Source organism: Coccomyxa subellipsoidea (genome assembly GCF_000258705.1).
Source record: "Coccomyxa subellipsoidea C-169, whole genome shotgun sequence".
Taxonomy (NCBI): Eukaryota; Viridiplantae; Chlorophyta; class Trebouxiophyceae; family Coccomyxaceae; genus Coccomyxa; species Coccomyxa subellipsoidea.
The window spans coordinates 2,259,302-2,277,761 of NW_005178040.1; the positions used below are offsets into that span (position 1 = coordinate 2,259,302).

At 56.3% G+C, this 18,460-nt stretch overlaps 1 protein-coding gene across 1 annotated transcript; it reads left to right on the plus strand.

Annotated features, from left to right (window-relative positions):
- Positions 1-430: 430 nt before the first annotated feature.
- On the plus strand, positions 431-17,954 carry COCSUDRAFT_61074 (hypothetical protein; the record flags this gene model as incomplete). The annotated part of the gene is made up of 42 exons (XM_005650566.1): positions 431-601; positions 1,122-1,163; positions 1,293-1,376; positions 1,532-1,618; positions 1,808-1,882; positions 2,237-2,433; positions 2,654-2,702; positions 2,822-2,882; positions 3,035-3,123; positions 3,264-3,473; positions 3,615-3,734; positions 3,831-3,965; positions 4,056-4,142; positions 4,428-4,583; positions 4,777-4,932; positions 5,034-5,132; positions 5,484-5,651; positions 5,931-6,009; positions 6,147-6,204; positions 6,390-6,499; positions 7,253-7,473; positions 7,726-7,837; positions 8,060-8,435; positions 8,633-8,719; positions 8,887-9,075; positions 9,472-9,702; positions 9,969-10,190; positions 10,448-10,624; positions 10,982-11,192; positions 11,434-11,648; positions 11,999-12,163; positions 12,478-12,660; positions 12,893-12,968; positions 13,178-13,412; positions 13,548-14,387; positions 14,544-14,716; positions 14,898-15,029; positions 15,396-15,620; positions 16,002-16,161; positions 16,500-16,741; positions 17,170-17,364; positions 17,715-17,954. 42 exons carry the CDS (start codon positions 431-433, stop codon positions 17,952-17,954), a joined length of 7,140 nt encoding a protein of 2,379 aa, XP_005650623.1.
- Positions 17,955-18,460: the final 506 nt, after the last annotated feature.

Here is an 18,460-nt window from a genome sequence, read left to right on the forward strand (position 1 = left end):
AGGGATTAGTCTTGTTCTTTCTGGTGTTCTTCCTCATCTTCTGTGCTGCTTGCCGCCAGGTGCATGGCAGCTCAAGAATGGATTGATCCAGGCCTGGAGCTTCTGTCAATTAGGGAGTACAGAAGCTTTATGCTGCCATGTGACCTGGTGAGGACCGCGTTGCGCAGCACTTGATCGCTTTTTTGTTGCGTATTGTCTGGTTGCATGAGTGTGCATTCTCCTGGATCCTAGATCTCAGGTTCCCTGGTTTGTCACCCTGCCGTGCCATGGCATCATAGAGGTCAAGAATGCGTTGCCGCATAATCTGGAAGATGCAGAGCCTGAAGCAGACACTCAAAGAAATTCTCACCTGCAGCTGCATGCATGTCAGGTTGAGGGGACAACCAAGGAGCAGCGGTGCAAGCGGAAGCTGTCTGATGCATTGAGAGTCATGAAGCTGCATATCGAGCTCAACAAGGTGCAGATGAAGGACGAAATGGCGGGCATGCTGCTGTCAGAGCTTGTGAACTCGAATTCGCTGATCCGCCCGGCAGACTGGCAAAGCAAGGCAATGGCAGTCTGCCAAAACTACTTTCAGGATCGCCTTGTACATCCCAAGAAGGTCCGACCTCAGACTAATTCCGAGTCAGCCTCATGTCCTGGCTGATGATCCTGGTTCAGCGAGCAAGGAACTGCAACTGAATGAGAGCGTTTGTTTCAGCATGTGACTTGCGATGATTTCGCAGGTTGGTTGTCCTTGTTTTGTTCAGTGTCCCAGCATGCTGGAGCCTGGAAGTGACAAGATCGCTGTGCCACATCGTGTAGTATCTTATGGTGAGTACGAATGTTGTAAATGTGTGCAGCTCAAAGAGGAGCAAGAGGAGGCAGCCCAAGTGGCAAAGGGTGCCAAGTTGAGGCAGGAGAGCCAACGTGGAAAATTGGGTGGGAAGAAGCTCCAACAGAAGGCGTCTGCATCTATGCTTGACAAGGCATGCGCCTGAGGGGCTCCACTCACATGTCATTGAAGAACATTTTCACCAGGGTGCTCGGGAGATTTTCACTTTTTGGTGAGCGTTTGAAGTCAGGAAAGAGGAAAGTAGGAGCCACTAAAGCAAGCTGAAAAAGCTTCCATCATGGCGCAGGTGCTCTCTCTGGTGGATGAGATGCTGAAGGAGAGGGGCAAGGTGGGGAAATGGATTCTTGCCCTGCCTTCCTATCACTTCCGTGCACCCAAAATGTACCTTCGTCTCATCGTGCAGGTAGGGATTCAAAGAGACAGAAAGGTAACATTCTTGCACTCTGTGTGTTTGCAGGCTGTGGTGTCCCGCCTGCTGACTGTCCCTGTGGACGAGTTGGAGAAGAGGCTGGAGGAACCTGATAAGGATGGAGAGCTGACGGTGAGCTTTGCGCTGCCTTCATGTTGAATTGCTGCACTTCCTCTGGAAGTCTCAGCACACTGCGGAGGCAGGGCGGCTGCTGTGAGTTGTCGGGGCTGACCTCTGTCCCTGTATCATGTGCTGAGAGTTGTCGGCTCTTCATTCTGTCTGTGCAGGGGAGAGATGCGCTGAAGTTCTGGGTGGAGAACGAAGGGATGCCATATGGGATCCTTGACGTTCGCAATGGGGCCTTGGCGCACCCAGTAACCTACAGTGACCACCTGCGAGGGTTGGTGCTGCGGAACAGAAAAGACAGCTTTGTGAGGCCCATGACCCGCACATTGACAATCATTTTCCTTGTCCTGCAACAGCTTATATTGGCGGTGCTGTCCACAGCATTCCCATCAAGTAGTCAGCAGGTATTTAGATTGTGTACCTTTCTGTGCTTGCAGCTCCAGAGACAGCTGAGGGATCACTCTGGAGAAGATGGGCCCACGGACGACGCAATAGCAGAACGCAGCAAACAGGTGGGCCTCCATCGGGGTGTGCTGTTGACACTTAAGGCTGCTGCTATTGTGCGCTGTGATCAGGCATGATATTACTAGTGGAAAGAATGCAAGAATCGAGAAGGCCGGAATGCTATATTTCATGTGTTGCTCAACGTACCTAGTCCTAAGGACTGAAAGCTGTAGTAATAATGATAATAATAATTATACTTGTGCGCTGAGTCAATTACATGGGCGTGTCGATGCCGCACTTCTGTCTCTGCTGTTCCGAGAAGTTGCATGACTTCCTCAAGATTTCAAGGCAAAGAGACCACAAAAAAGAGGGGACACCTTAGTGGCATCTTCTGCGCGTGACAAGGTTGTGATGTGCTGCAGGTGCTGAATGGGGATGGCTTTGTGTATATTGGGGACTTGCCCACCGAACTCCTTGAGGAGCCCAGTACCAGTGGCCAGGCATCCACCTCAGGGCAGCAATCATCGATACCCATGCTGCCTGTGAACGGCCGAGACGCACTCATGCATGATGCCAGCGCGGATCTCAGCGAGGCGCTAACAAAAGCATACAAGGCTGGGTGCGTGTGCCATCAGCCATTCTCTAGCACAGGGGCCAAAATATTGGCTAGGTCACCCCTGCACAGTGCATTTGGGCCCAGCTTGTACTTTTGCATGGATCCTAGTGAGGCGGTTTTGGTGCAGTGTAGAAGAGTGCAGCGCAGTGCAGGACAGGACACATTGGAAGGGCCTAGGTCGATGACCTCAGGGAATCTTAATGGGGGTTGTGCCTGCTTGCAGGGTCTTGAGCGCACATATACCTGCCCTGCAGGATGTCAGGTCCCGTTGGGTAAGCGCTCCTCTGCCCTTCAAGGCGTGCGTGCCCATGACACCTCTCTGTAGACGGCTTTGGGAAGGGAAAGTAAGTCCTGTCAGGCATGGCGTTCTGAGTCATGTGGTGCACATCAGGAGACTTCCAGGCGCCTCAAACAACACTTGGACCGCGTGAGACAGGAGCTGGCTACCGCAGGTGTGCTTCCTATTTGCAGCCCTGTAAACGAGTCGATTGAGGACTGACTGCCGCATGATGGTTTGCAATCATATACTGGATCTCTGACTGGCATTTTATTTGGCTTTTCCTTGTCATGTATGCCAATCTTACCCCCTTTTGGGCTGCCGCAGAATTTCAAGCTGCCGTGGACTCTGACACCGCTCCTGACATCCGCTTCCAGGACGTGGGAATGCAGACAAGAGTCATGCTGACGGACAGGGTGTGTCCTAGTCCCCTTTCTGCGCGTCCTTTGCAGCATTTCCTGACCGAAAACCCACCAGACCCAACCGAACAATTGCTCTTGCATGCATGGGGAGTTTGGCGGTCTCCAGAAAGATGAGGCGTGACAATAATCTGCAGGGGAGGGAGATCAGTGAGGAGGGCGAGACTAGGTTGAAGTGCCGGGGCTGGCAGCTCCTGGAGCTCATCCAGTGCTACGGCCGCCTCAGCCTGCTGCAGTGCACTTCTGCGCAGTTTGAGCCTGGCGATGAGATGCTGGTGCTGGCAATGGAGGGGGCTCTCAGCAACTTGGCAGAGGAGAGGAGTGAGAGTAGCTGGAAGCGGGTCCTGGTGCGTCGCTCCCATTCATAAATTGTTGCAAGCTTTTATAAGCTCACAATTCGACAATGCATGCATGCGTGACAATACTGAGTGCCGGCATATTCGCTTGGTCCTCCTACCTAAGCGCTACATGTACTGCTGATGTTGCAGATGAGGCTGCAATCGAGATGGGAGGACACCAACAGATTCGCCTGCCACTTCCTGGGCCCGGATGCAGATGAGCCCGTGGCCAGCTCTCTTGCCCTCATCAAGGATCCTGATCTCTGCCGGGTGGGTTCGGTGAAGTTTTGCATTCAGATGTGCTCTTGGGTATTTGTATGCACCATCGAGGATGCAATGTGCACTATATGAGTTGTCTCTGCGCAGGTCAAAGAGGACCAAAGTGCCAAGCAGCAGTTTCTGGACGTGATCCTGGACGGGCTCTGGATCCTGCAGCGGAACAAGCTGCTGACCAGTGGCTTTGTGTACCAGATCGCTCTGTACTTGCTGTTGAACAGAAAGGTGCGCAGAGCAAGGCCCGACAGGATCGCTAATATTGTGAGCCCGCTCGCCAAAGTTGTGATCGCACTAATTCTGCCGGCTGGTGTGCAGGACGATGAGTGTGTATCGGTCCATTCCTTGTGCTGGGAGCACCTGGGCAGCCTGAGCGATGGCGCAGTCGAAATGCTCGCAGATACGGTGTGCATGCAGCTGGGCCTGTGCCAGCACCTGCTGAAAGACTATGCCAACGCGCGGTCGATGCTTCACAAGGCACGCACCGCGCTCTTCTCCTGTGCGTGACAACGACTACTCATCCCTCTGTACCTGCTCTGGCACCAGCGTTGCAAACTGCATCACTGACTCTACCTTGGAGCCTTCCTGACAGAACAGCCCGGCAAAGGAAAGCACGTCTTTTGCTCGTATAAGGGAAGCTGCCCACTCACAGGCGCTTGAGTGATGGCTCACAACAGTTGATGTCTGCAGGTGTCCGCACTGGAGCTGGACGACCCAAATGTGGTTATCAACCATCTGCGCTGCCAACCAGAGACCCTTGGGCGCGAAATGGCCTATGCAAACTCTCTGTTGGGCTCAATCAGCCGACGCTCACCACCCGTCGACCACATCAAGGGTTATCCTGATGTGCGGCACCATCTTTCCTCTCCCTTGGCATGTTTCTCTGCGTTTCACGCTGTAACAAGCTCATGATTGGGCTTCAAATGCTGAGCTGCAAGACCCGGCGCGGTGTTGTCCTTCCTGTGACTCATACCTTTTTGAGGTGATATGAATGGCCAGAATGAGAAAATGATGGTCACGTCACATATGCATGGCGCAGGAGCAGGAGCAGGGGGAGTTGATGAAGGACTTTGTGGGTGCCCTGTATCCTGACAGCAAGACCAAGATCCCTCCGATGCCCTCGTTTCAGCAGGAGGAGTTGGACAGAGAGGACATCCTGGCATTGCTGCGGCGGTGTATGGGGTGTATTGACCAGGTCAGGGCCCAGCCTGTTGCCTGGAAGATGGTACCGGCAAATTTTTCTGTGGAACTTGTGCCCGATTTTGGGGGGTGGCTCATCTGCTTTTTCGACCGCAGGCGATCCTCTGCCGCTTTCATGCAGACGAGATGCTCCTGCACCACAGGACCTACCTGCAGGTCATCGTTGATCTGCTCAACCGCATCTCAGAAGGGCTGGTGAGCGCTCCTCCCCCTGGCCCAGCAATCTGCATGTCCACTTTGTCATGTCCCGTCAGGGTCACTGTGAGGCAACAGGCAACAAATGACCGAAGGTTTGCAATTTCAGGTGCTTGAGCATCTGCAACTTGACCCTGTGCTGCATCTAGTTGGCACCTCACCGTTGTGCCCAACTGCAGGAAAACAATGATACCCCTCAGAAGTTCTGGAACAGCGTTGGAATGGCAGTGCAGGCCTGTGAGAAGACAAGCGAAGGCAAGCGCAGCTTCTCAGACATCCATCTTCTTCTCAATGCTCCACAAAGAACAGCACATGCTGCCTATGCTCCAGAGAGACCTGCATCTGCCACAGGCTGTGTGCACCTTGCTAATGATCCTTTCATGCCCGCCCGCAGAGTTCCACAAGGCAATGAAGGCAGTGGCAGAGCGGGAGCAGGTCCTGCTTGCTTTCAGGAAGAAGAGCGCCCTGCGCTGCTGCCCTGAGGAGGATATCTTCGATTTGGCAGAGTTTCAAGGGTGGGTGCACTTGGCGACTTTTGGATGCTTTGTGGACTGTCAATCAAGTCACAGGGGCTTCAATTTAAACTCGATGCGCTCGTGATCATCAATCGCATATGTGTGCAATGTGTAGGTTGCTAGGTCCAGAGACAAAATTCGTCCATGTGCAGCCGGTATGTCCGGAACCCCTTGCTTCCATTCATACACCCATTGTTACAGGGTCAATCAAGTTATTGGTTTTGCCTCGGCATCTCATCAAGGAGGACGTCACATTACCAGGAGTATTGCCATGTCTGTACAGGGCGACCAAGGAGCGGGGGCTGCAAAGCGCCTGGGGTCTCCACTTTTGGAAGCGCTCCAGGAGCAATTTTCAGCATATGGTGAGAAGACTAATCCAGGCCCTTGGCAAATTGATAACATATGCAAGCAAATTTGAGAATCCAGGTCCTTACTGGTCCAATAGCCAGGCATCTTACTGCTAAATCAAAAACAACTGACAGCTTTTTGGGTTGTGCAGCCCTCCCGAAATTCGGAGTCCTCGTCAAGGAATTTTTCATCGCAATCAGGAGTCCCCAGTGCGTGCCTCTCCTGCCTGATGGTTCCTTTATTGTCCGGTGGCCCTCCTGCGTGGCTTTGTAGTGGTTCACCTACTTACATCTCCTATCCGCGAAAATAGTCTGGTTGTCAATGGCAGCCTCAGAAGCGCGCCTAGACCAGCGATGCCCTTGGTTGTCAAGTGTGTCATGATGGTGTCTCGCAGGCGAGAGGAGGCTCTTCCAAGGAGCCTCGGCAACATAGTCAACGCAATCCTTGTGGACCTCCTGACAATGGAGATGAATGGCATGCAATTAGTGGACGTCCAGATGGCAGGTGCTCGGCTGGCTGCCTTGGAGACACTCAGGCAAGCACTCTTTTCCCCAAGCTTTGGGGTGTGCATGCGCGTTCTCCAGAGGATGCAGCAGCAGCCACCCTGATTATTGCACTGTTGTGCTGAGCATTTGGTCCTTTATAGAGCGCTGAAGCAGCAGCCAAATATCATGCCCACATGTTGAGCACTCTTTTGCTGCATGAGCGTATCCTTGCAGTGCTTTTATCGCTTGCAACTGTTCTGCAGGATCATTGAGCGGCGCAATGAGGCATGCGTCCTGAACCATGTCGGGTTTGCGGCCCTTCACTGCCTGAGGGACAAATTTGACGGGCTTGTGGCGCAATGGGAAGGTGTGTCCCAATCGCCCAAAGGGCTGTGCATCATGCACTTCATTCCCAACAATCTGTACCCACCATGTTTGAGTGAGCCCAAGGACCAGCGCTACCCCAGCTGCTGTTGCCGCGGTATACCTCGCCCTGTATTGAGGAGAACCTGCTCACCACTGGTTGCTATTATTATGTGTGGCAGACCACTCTGGTTGTGGAGGCTCACGCTGAAGGGGGCGTGTCAGCCCTCCCCATGAGGCCACATCAAGGTCTCACACAGCTCATTTCCACATCACTTTCCAGTGATGCGGATTGTCCGTGCGTGACATGGGTGCACAGTATCCCCAGGATCTTGCATCTTCTCTCACATTTGTCGATCGTCCATATTCTGATGTTTCAAGAACAGATCCCCAGCGGTGTGACTTGCAGGGGAAAAGGAGGCTGCGGAGAAGAAGGCGCTAGAGATGGCGGAGGCAGAGAGCACCAAGATGCAGGAGGAGCTGCTGAGGGAGGTGGAAGAAGAGGGGAGGAGGAAGGCTGCGCAGGAGGAGAAGAAGCGCAAGAAGTCCAAGGGGGCTGCTAAGAACAACGCAAAGCTGGAGGAGGAGCGGGCTGCCAGGGAGAAGGCCGAGCAGGAGGAAGCTGCCCAGGTGCTGCCCCTGCCACCCTCATGCGCACCAAAATTCTGTAGCAACGGCGGCTGCATTTTGAGGCGGGCTTCAACAGCTGCTTTATTCTGCTTTTGGGATGAGTCTGCAGGATGCACCAGAGCATCTTGGGTGATCACGTACGGATACTTTTGGCTTGTTATAGCCTATCTTGGGGCCGGCAGCATGCTATGAAACTGTGAAAAGGGGAGCATGTCAATATGAATGTGTTAATGTTTCATGACGGCTGTGCAGAGGGAGGCTGAGGAGGAACGGGAGAGGGAGCAGCAGCGGCAAGAGGAAGAGGAACTGAGGAGGAAGGAGGAGGCCTGGCAGCAGATGCAGAACGAGATCGCTGAATCAGAAGGTGATCCCCACTTGCCATCCCACATGCGCTCCCTTGGGAGCTCCTGTGTGCTGTCTCTCTGGGCGCTCGCACCTCAAGAGCAAGGCTTCCTAACGCTCTCACATGAGAATTGAACAGCTGCTGCCAAGAGAGTGCCAACATGCAGAAAGGTGCATTTTGACATCTGTTGGTACGCTTGCCAATGCTGCTTGTGTTCTGAATAGATGGGGGCTGCTGCAGCAGGCTCGCAAGGGCAGCCGGACGCCGTCAAAGCAGTGGCCGCACGGGCAGACGACGAGAAACCTGTGGAGCGGGCAAGCCAGGCAGTGCGCTACGAGGCGCTGCATCTGCCCCCGGGCCGGCCCAGCAGCGGCCGGCGGAGCGGGAGGGATCGACGCGGGTCGGAGGCCACGCGCTCCGGCAGGGCCCCCCCGGGAGAGGGACCCCCCGAGCCCAACGGCCACGCCAGGACCGCCACCCCAGCAGACAGCAACGGCGGCAGCGCCGTCGTGCCATACTATGACAAACTGCGCTCTGGGAATCCCCCTGGATTGTCCAGGGGTGCCACAGAAGGCGCAGAGGGCGCGCCTCCTGACAGCGCAGCCTCGCTCGGGGACGGGTGCGCGTCTGGTCCCTGGTGCCTCTCTCTGCTGCTGCTTGCGGCGTGGCCGTCTAATTGTGGAGCAAGTGTGCTGGTCCTGAACATGCTTTTTTCTCTGCTGGGCAAGGGTTGGCATGGGTCAGCTTGTTTCAGGGTTCCCAAACTCCTCCTTGGCATGCATGTATGGCCCTGACTGTCTAAGGCACGGCTTGCAGGGACAACGGCGATGCCAGCGGCGCCTCGCACCAGGCACCTTCGGCTCAGCACGGCATGAGGGACAAGTACCGATCCCGTGCAACTGGGTACGCAACACTTCCTGCTATCATTGGCCAGCAAAGCATGTCACAATAGCTTCCCTTCCTGTGTGGCCTCAACTTGACTTTAATCCGCCCTCGATGCCTCCACTTGGGGTGCCTTTCTGAGCATCGTGGTTGAGTGCGCAAAGAATTATAATGGTGCGCTTGTGCAGGGACCCCAGTCACTGCCTGCACTGCGGTCATCCAGAGCACAGCATGGCCAGCTGTCCCATTCTGGAGGGCATGGAAGCATCGGAGCGGGCAGCCGTGACAAGGGGCTACAAGGTGGACAGCAGGAGAGGGCACGAGCGGGAGGCAAGGGAGCAAGAGGGCGGAAGGGGCTCCAGGAAAAGCAGCGGCAAGTGAGTTTATGCTTGCCTCTGCATAGAAGCATTTACTGTGCTCCTAAGCACACCAGTCAGCTTGCATTGTGTGGGGTACCGATCCATTGCTAGCTGGCACTGTGTGCACCGCTTTGGCGAGCGTCTTTGTGATCTACGATGTTGTGAGGTTCCTAATAGGGGATCAACTGCAAATGTGACAGGCCGGGCAAAGGGAAGGGCGCAGCGGTGGGGCACTGCCTTCACTGTGGGGCTGAGGATCACAAGTAAGGCCTCGCTCCCACATTCCATCAACTGCTTCGTTTTGCCTCGTTACACAATGGGCTACTGGCATCCTTGATGACATATCTGATGAGTGAAGCTGTGCAAGAGGGGAAGGACACAAGAGAGGATGTCTGATTCTCGGTCATGTGTCAGGTGCATGAGGTGCCCAGCTCTGGCAGACCTGGACCTGGATGCCAGGGCTGGCATCAACCAGGCCTACCTGGAGACTCCCAACAGAGTGCAGACTCTTCTGGCGAAGCACCTCGGCCCGAGGTGGGTGGAACTGACGGGGGGTCCGGCGGCCGCCACTGAGGAGGCAACACCTATACCCGCCGAGCCAGAGGTGGATTGCTTCTGCAAGCTCTGCCAAAAGACTGGGCACAGGTGAGACCTTGCTTCCACCCCATACATGATCTGTGCAAGAGGACGCCCGTGCCTTATCTGTTCTCTATGCGCATGTGATACTGCTATTGGATGTAGAAAGCAGACTCCAGCGGAGCCAATCTTTTTTTGGGGGACATGGTCGTTGCCCGTCCACAGACACTCTGCGAGCAGACTGACGCATGTCATGTTTCAGCCCTCACCGTGGCCTGATAAATGCCTACTGTCAATGGTCCGCTGAGGACAGCATGCTTGTCTTGATGGACCAGGGAGGAGGGCTGCCCCGTGACTCTGGGCATTCCAGCGCACAAGCTGCAGACTGTCTTGGAGCTCGTCCACAGCAGAAAGCGGCACTATGCGCTGAATGTGATCGTCCATTACTGGGGGCGCACAACCCCACGCAGCCATCCCATCCCAAAGGACGCTGTGCTGGTGAAGGACGTGCGCTTCATCAAGCGCTTCTGCTGCCACTGCGACGCTGACAACCACAAGTACGGCAGCGTGTGCCTGTGCCATGTTCCCACCCCCCATCTCTTCAACGCGTCCAAACCCAGCAACATGCAAAGCTTCTCACGCACCTTAGTGGCGTAAGGGCTTTTGAAATGATCCTGTGAGGTCGGAGTGGAGCAAATTCTTGTAGAGCTGACACAGCCAGAGCCAGGGGTGCAAGCAATTTGCCTGAGCAATGCTGTGAAGAAGAATACGATCCAAACGCCCGCCAAATCCTGACGAGTATATGCTTGTGCAGGTTGTTTGACTGCCCAGAGCTGGAGGGCATGGACGCAGCGACGCTGAAGGCCCTGGAGCATGCGTACGCCGACACTGTCTACAAGGGACAGACACCGGAGCAGGTGTACCACAAATGGCTGCAAGGCAGCTGTGATAGGCAGGCCATCACATGCGCCCTCTGCGCCGAGGAGCACAGGTGGCACCCCAACACGCTTCCTGGCCCCCACTTGGCTCATTTTGCAATGCCATTTTACCGGAATAAAAACGAAAGTGTGCGGCACACCAAGGAAGCTTGGTGGCCTGTACTACAGTACTATGGCTTTCCCGCATGATATCTATTTGCAAGTTTTCAAGTACAGGAAAAGATCCAGTAATGTCATATATCCCATCTGGACGTCCGAGATGACCTGCAAGTATGAGGCGCCTGCATGTCCTGGGAGAGGCCGTCTAACGGATCCAGGAGATACAGCAAGCAAACATGCAGCAAACATAACTCCTGGCATGAGTACTTGGGTAGTCAGGGCACTGACTGATCGTGTGCCGGGCTGCGCAGTGTGGAGGAATGCCCGCAGCTGGCCTCCCTTCCGATCGGCCCCTTCAGCTCCATCATGGATGCGTGCAAGGCCGGCAACGTGCCCGCTGCAGTGGACCTGCTGCACAGCTGGAGGGAGGAGGCTGCCGGGGCGGAGGCTGCTGCAGCAGAGGCTGCCAAGCAGCAGCAGCAGCCCCGCCCGGTCCTCCAGATAGCCGCTGCACCTGCGCCAGTAAGCCCTTTCATCACTTTCTCTGGCAATCAATCTACATCCCTTCCTGCTCGCCAGGGAGACGTCCTGTCCGCAAGTTGACGGGGCATCTGATGGGCTGGCCGCTCAGCATTTGTTGCAATGCTGGCTGTCCTTTTTAATGTGCTCAAGCCCTCTCCTATCAGCCTACCTGAGTACTTCATCAACATGTGGTGTCACCTTCTCCTGGGCAACAGGGCTCAAAAGTATCGTGATGTGCCAGGTGGAGCCACAGGACAGCCAGGCAGCGCAGTCCTGGCCGCGGGCTGCTAGCACCACCCAGGCGTCTGCGCCGGCGGTGCAGCCGCTCAAGCCGGGGTTCTGGAAGGCCATGAAGCTGCCGGCCAAAGACTCACCCTTGGGTGGCATCAAAGTGCGCGCCGACATGGTGTCTGACGCGTTCCAGGCCTGCCTGCACTGCCTTAACAAGAAGCACAGGTGCGCGCATCGCTGCTGCAGAGCTTATATCCTCAAATGGATGCCCGATGCACGAAGGATTCATGAGTGCCGAGGGTAACCTAAGAGCAGAACATGTGTTGCTTTGATTGGCTAACATGACAGGCGACCCTCGGTGGATGCCATTTCCACCACAGAGGAACAACTGTGCATGCATGGTCTCACGGGCATGACAAAGCAGGGCGTTTTGCCCCTTGCGAGCACATGGCAGACCTGAGCTGGACTGCAACACATGCACTGTGACCTGCTGCCTGCTGTCTGCAATCGAGACCCATGCACTGCTGTGTAGCTGACCAAAGCAAATCACAGAGAGGCCTTCTGCACTCCTGCAGCTTCAACGAGTGCCCGGAGCTGGAGCGCCTGCCCAAGGCTCTGCCCGATGGGAAGTCCACTTTTGGTCAGCTGCAGCGGGCTTACAAGGACGGAGACCTGCGGCATGCCAGGAAGATCGTGGAGATGGCCATGGGCTGCCGCATGTGCAGGCGGACGGGCCACTGGTGAGCCATGTAATTGGGGCAAATCCTGCACCCACTGAGCATCCCCCCCCCCCCCCTCCGGGCCCCATCTGTAGTGTTTGAGAAAGTATTGACGTCCTTCACTGAAGATGTGGCTGCACGGTTTGGGTGGCTGACAAAGCGCATGGTTTGCATGGGGCAGCACTACAAAGAGGAATTCTTAATATTTCTCTGCAGCTGGTGTGGTTGTTCTGAGGATGTCACAGTGTGCTATTGCGTGGGCCGTTCCCCTCAATAATACCTCTTTTGCTGCCTGACATCCATTTTGCTGGGCGCTCAAAACAATTTGCTTTCAGGCTGCCCAAGTGCCCCCGGGTGCCGAGCCACATCTCATGGGAGCTGGAGGAGATCTACAAGAAGGGGCCGGTGGAGGCTGCGGTGAAGCTGGTGAAGAATGCCCTGGAGGTGCAGAAGCCAGCAGCAGCGCAGAAGCCCGCCGCATCACAGCTGCCCACGTCAGCGGCAGGCCCCACAGACAGGTGAGCTCCGCTGCAGTTCTCTGGAGCACTCATCTTGGCACAATCTTGTACAATCCATACTTCTAGGTTGGTTACAGATATTGGGGGCGCTTAAGCGATTACCAACATGACTGCCAATGGCCTGGTTGCATGGATTTTTGCAATGCACTGGCAAGGTGATGTCATCAGTTGACGGAGGATATGTGAAAAGGACGTGACGCCCTCTTTTCTGAGCACACTGAATGGCCCGCAGGCTGCCAGCCAAGGCAGCGCCCGCTGCGCCAGCCCCTGCCAACTGGGCTGCGGCACTGAAGAAGGGAGCCAGCCAGGTGCTTCCGCCATTCCTCTCCCCGTTGCATCGTCTGCATGTATCCATGACAGGGCACCTTAGTGTATCGATTCATGTTAAATGGTCGCTCATGTAGCCATCAGGACTGGCAATGGGCACTCTGTTGGAATCTTGTGAGAAGGAACGCAATTGACAGCTTCAGCATGCGGGTCAGCTGCCACATTCTGAAGATGGCCCGCGGTGTTGCAGGAGCAGCAGCAGAAGCCAGCGAGTGCGCAGGCGGTGCCTGCCCCCATGCCAAGCCGGCCTGCCACCTGGCCAGGGGCTGCCTCTGCAGGTGGGCAGCCGCGGCCGCCCCTCTCAGAACAGCCGGAAGAAGAGCAAGTTGCCGAGGCGGCTGCCCAGGATGTGAAAGCCAGCGAGGGGGTCTGGAAGCTCCTCGCCGACGACAGCTCCCAGTCAGACACCGCAGACTCCGTGCAGAGTGAGCATGCTACCTTCTTGCTCCCGATATTCTGCTGCCACATGCAATACAATTCTGCTGGCGTCCAACATCTTCATAAGGCATCTGACCATTCATAGTAGTTGACTAAACGCTGTTTGATCTCCTGCGAAACAGGTGGGCTCGGGCTGGGCGGCTCGAGCCGGCCGCAGCCGCAGGGACTGGCAACAACGCTGGGAGGGCCCTTCTTCCCGCCGCAGAGCCCCCAGCGCCTCTTCCCCAGCGCGCCCACGCGCATGGACACCGCGGCAAGCAACGCAATACCGCCGGAGCTGCTACCGGGCAGTATGCAGAGCCTGTCTGACACCCTGCCAGCACCGGCCGCACCGCTGGCAGCGCCGTGGCGTGCCAGCGCGCCCGAGGCACACGCAGCAGGAAACCCCGTGGGATACAACCCCTTTGTCATGCGCATGCCACCTCCCGGCCTCTTCCCGGCGGCTCCAGCGGCACCTCCCTCCGCAGCTGCGCGGCGGCTGCCGCCCGGCTTCCTCTACCCGCTGGACGAGGCTGCCGCGCGCAAGCAGGCCGACGTGGAGGCAGCCATGCGAGTCTTCAGCGTCAGCAATGACGGCACCAAGGCATCCTCCGGTCCGCCGGGCTTCCCGCCGCAGCCTCTAGGGGCCCAGTCCCCACCAGGGATCCCCTTGCCGCATGCCTGGTCCCCCCATGGAGCGCAGCAGCGGCCCACCGGGGGGGTCGCCAGCGCACCTCCGCAGCTGCAGCAGCCGCCACAGCCGCAGGAGCCGGACAGCCATGAGTTCCTGCTGGGCTTGCTGGGTGTTGGCGAACCAAAACCGGCCCAGCAGCAGCAGCAGCAGCAGCAGCCCAGAGTGATGTCACAGCCTGCGCCTGGGATATTCCACGTTGCCAGCCAGCGAAAGGCTGAGCCTGAGGGGGAATATGACGAGCGTGAGTCCCCACCCAGGAGCCAGCAGCACGTGCACTGGCAGAATGCAGGTCAGTCCCCTCCCTCCGCCTATCTCCTTTCCCTTTGTGAGGCCACATCTTCAGAGCTTGGACAGTGCAACGTGACCCACCCAACCATATGCTGAGGCCCTTATTGGAAGGCGCTGTCTGCTAAAATGGACCTTAGACATGGCTGGTTTTGTGCAGGTGTTGAGCCGGCGTTGCAGATGCAGAAGGGCGCGTGGCGTAAGCCCCTTGGGCCAGCGGTTTTTGAATACAGCGCGCCTCCCAGTGCTGCCTCAAGCCCGGCCAGGCCACAACCCAGTCCCAGCAGGATCGGCCCACATGCCTGGCCGCCAACCTCGCCTGCTGGCCTTAAGGTCCGGGCGCACTTCATTTGCATCTGCTTCTGCGCTTGACAGGCAGACAAGATTATCTGTTATGGATTGTGTCTGGTGGGACGCCTGCGTGCAAGTGCACCTACTTTGAGGGCCTGAATTGCTTGATAATTATGCTCAAGACATACCATTTACCTGAATACTGGCGATGGTGTGTCCTCAGGCGAGTGCTGCGGAGAGGGCGCCCTACTTAGCGGTCCACACCGAGGAGCAGATGTCTGAGTCAGAAGAGGAGGAGACAGAGGAGAGAGATGAGGAGGACGAGGAAGGCCTGAAGGCTGCGATCCAGGCAAGCGTGCCAAACTTCCATGGGCAGCATCTCTCATTGTGAAGAGTGTACCTGTGCTGATGAAGAAGAATGTTGATGGTGGAACAAAGCATCTGCATGTCATGCCCAAGTTGTAAGGTGGGCATGTCAACTTCATCTGTAGGTCCCTTAGCAGGATTTCCAGCAGCGATGGTCTATACTTCATTGGTGTGGCCTGACATGCAAAACAACTCCAATTTGCCAACGTGACGTTCGGCTTGTTCTCGTGCCAACATGAGACGCACCTCCTGAATCCGAAGATAACTTGTTCTTATGCTGTTTCTTTTTCTTGAGCCCCTTATCTTCGTTCTTTTTCACCTGTTGTTCTGATGCGATGAGTGCACCTGCGCGCAGGCAAGCCTGCAGGACTCCAAGGAGCGGCTTGGGCCGCTGCACGACGCGGTGAGGGCGGTCGAGGCCGGCCAGCCGCGGCTGGCACTGATGGGCGTGGCCACTCCGGGGCTGCAGAACCAGACGGGCGAGTACAACTGCTTCCTCAACGTCATCGTGCAGTGCCTCTGGCACTGCCGCTCCTTCCGCTCCGGCCTGCTCTCCCGCCTGGACCCCCAGCAGCTGCAGGTGGGTCAATCCCCATACCCGATGCAAATCTCTCTCTCACTGGTCAACGCCTGCACTTGAGCAACGCCTGTACTGCATTGTCAACGTGAACAGCCTTCCACTTGTGCCTTGGTACTTGGCAATTCTGTCACTGAGCACTGCTGTCGTCAGTTTGCAAAAGATATGCGCCATGCTGCTTCCCTGTGGTGCCTACCTTGACAACCTTCCTTTGCGGAATCTCACCAGAGATTGTTGCAAGAGGTGGCTGTCTGCATGTGGCCTGCCAAGCGCAGGTGGTCACATTCCTTCAAGAATCAATGATAGCTTGCTGTGAGCGTTCAAGACAAGCACCTTGAGGCGAGCAAAGTCAGCCCTGACAAGAGGTTGATGCGCTGCGCGCAGGAGGTGCCAGTGGTGTGGGAGCTGCTGGGGCTGTTCATAGCATTTGCCAAGGAGGAGGACCAGCGCCGCACCGTGCCGGGGGCCGCCCGCACGGAGGCCGTCGCGCCCAACGCGCTGCGCGAGGCGCTGCACGACCTCGACTCCCGCCTCTTCTCCATCGGTGCGCACCTCCGCCCGTTTGATCCCACGCTTGGATCTCCGGAGCATCTCTGGAGTTGCAATCCTTTGTGGGTGGTTGCCCATCTTCGGAATGCTCCGCCAGCAGCTCTGAAGAACAGGACTTTGACGTCTCTGCCAAAAAAATGGTGTTCCTCTCGAGAGGTAGTCAAAGTAAGGGATTGGAATCCTGTATGGGTTTCTTGCCCTTGGGTGATGTGAACCTCTTATCTGGTGAAAACAAGTTTTCTCTACGTCTGCTTCTTGGAATATTGCGGCCAGTGAGTGCTTGCCTGAAGCACTCGGGGCCCGAGCACTGAAGCTGCCTTATTCGGGTGACAGGGGAGATGAGCGATGCGGCGGAGGTGCTGAACGCGGTATACGACAGCCTGGGCGCCGTCCCGGGTGGCGCTGAGCTGGTGGACTCGGTGTTTGGGCTGCGCGTGCGCGAGGTGGTGCACTGCGGCAGCTGCGGCCGGGACACGCACGAGGCGGCCTACACGCAGTCCTTCTACAACGTGTCCACAACGGCGCTGCGCTTCCAGGCGCTCTCCCTCGAGCCCGGCGAGGCCTCCCCCACCCTGGTGCGCCCAGTCTCAGGCCAAGGGATTGCAGAATCTCTTCTGAGGACTGCCCATCAAGGTCACGCCTCTTTGCATGCTGATAGCGGGATCGGGCCTCTTGCATCAACTTGGCAGGAGTTGTGGAGAGCTTTATGGAACCCCTTGGTGGGATTTGTTCTTGCTTATATGCCAGGGGTTGACAGCACTGCAGGCTGGCCTGTCGTAGACCTCTCTGCCGCCCATCTTGCATCTCTTACTCTCACAAGTGAACACGTGTTCTGGTCTGAATCGATTTAAGCTTGGGAGTCTTTGACCCAGAAAGACACCCTGTGCAACGCCCACCCTGAGTCTATTCAGACAAGACGAATTTGGGCAGAGTTAGCAAGATTGCTTACTTCTTCTGTTCTGGCGCATGACTAATGCATGTGCGTGTCTGTTTGTATGTACAGGGCGAGGCGCTGCGGGGCGTGGAGCGGCAGACGCTGAAGAGCTGCGACACGGACGAGGGCGGGTGCGGGCGCGATCAGGCCGTGCTGGCCTTCCTGGAGGGAACGCCGCCCGCCGCCTTCACCCTCCAGCTCGCCTGGGAGTCCCATGCCGAGTCTAGTGCCGACATCCGCGCCACCATGGCCACCATCCAGGAGGTGCGCGTTTTTTACAATACTTACTGCTTTGCCGAGTTGCTGCTTCCCAGTACTTGAACAGCCTCAGCGCAGAAATAGGGATATGTGTTCTGTTCAATGCTTCCGCCATCCTGCAGCCGCCTCTGACCAGTCGCAGCTGTGGTTGGGTTTATTCAAGTCAGCAAGCAATGAGGTCAAGACATTTTTTTGCTTGCTCTGTTGCGCATGGAAGAGCGTTCGGCATTCCTGTATTTGTACCTCGTGGTCTGCTCGGCAACTCCCAGCACAGCAAGGCATCCGTCTGAGTTTGGCAACACACTGCCTGTAAGTGAAGCAGCAGTCTTTATTTGGAATGTTTATTTCATGCGCAGACGCTGGATCTCGGGGAGGTGTACTTGGGGCTTCCCAAGGGGCAGCACCTGTACCGGCTGAGCAGCATGGTGTGCTACTATGGCGCGCACTACCACGCATTTGTGCACGCGGGCAACCAGTGGATCATGTTTGACGACGCCACCACCAGCGCCGTCGGCGCCTGGGACTCCGTCATGCACAAGTGCCAGCTCGGCAAGATCCAGCCCTCCGTCCTCTTCTTTGAGGCCCCCTCCTCATAGGTCTTAGGGGGCCTCAGCTGTACTCTCTGCTGGCCCGTGCCAGGTCTTTGAGACTCACATTAGAAGGTCCTATAGCTGTTTTTGCCCCTTGTGATTGTTAGTAGGTTCTTCAGAGAACGGCCGTGCTGTGCATGCTGGAAGTTGCCACAGCAGCGCAAAGCTACACATTTCCAGGCGCTGTACCTGTGCTATTGAGCGAGAGAGATTTTGCATGAGGGGCTGGTTTTATTGTTTGCTGCTGCGCATTTGTCACAGCACATTAAGTCGGAGAGAATGTCTCGTATGAAACGGAGGAGTTGCAGCGTGTGTCTGCGGGTGCAGTTAGGTTGTGGCGTATTTAGGGTCTCTGTGTAGGATTATTTGTGTGATCAGCTGGCAATGAATATCGACATGAATCGCTGATAAAAGAAATCGTGCGCATGATGCTGCGAATATTACTCACAATCCTTGGGAGTTTCTGGCTTACAAATTTTCTATTGAGGCCCGCTCAGTGAGTGGCCATGCAT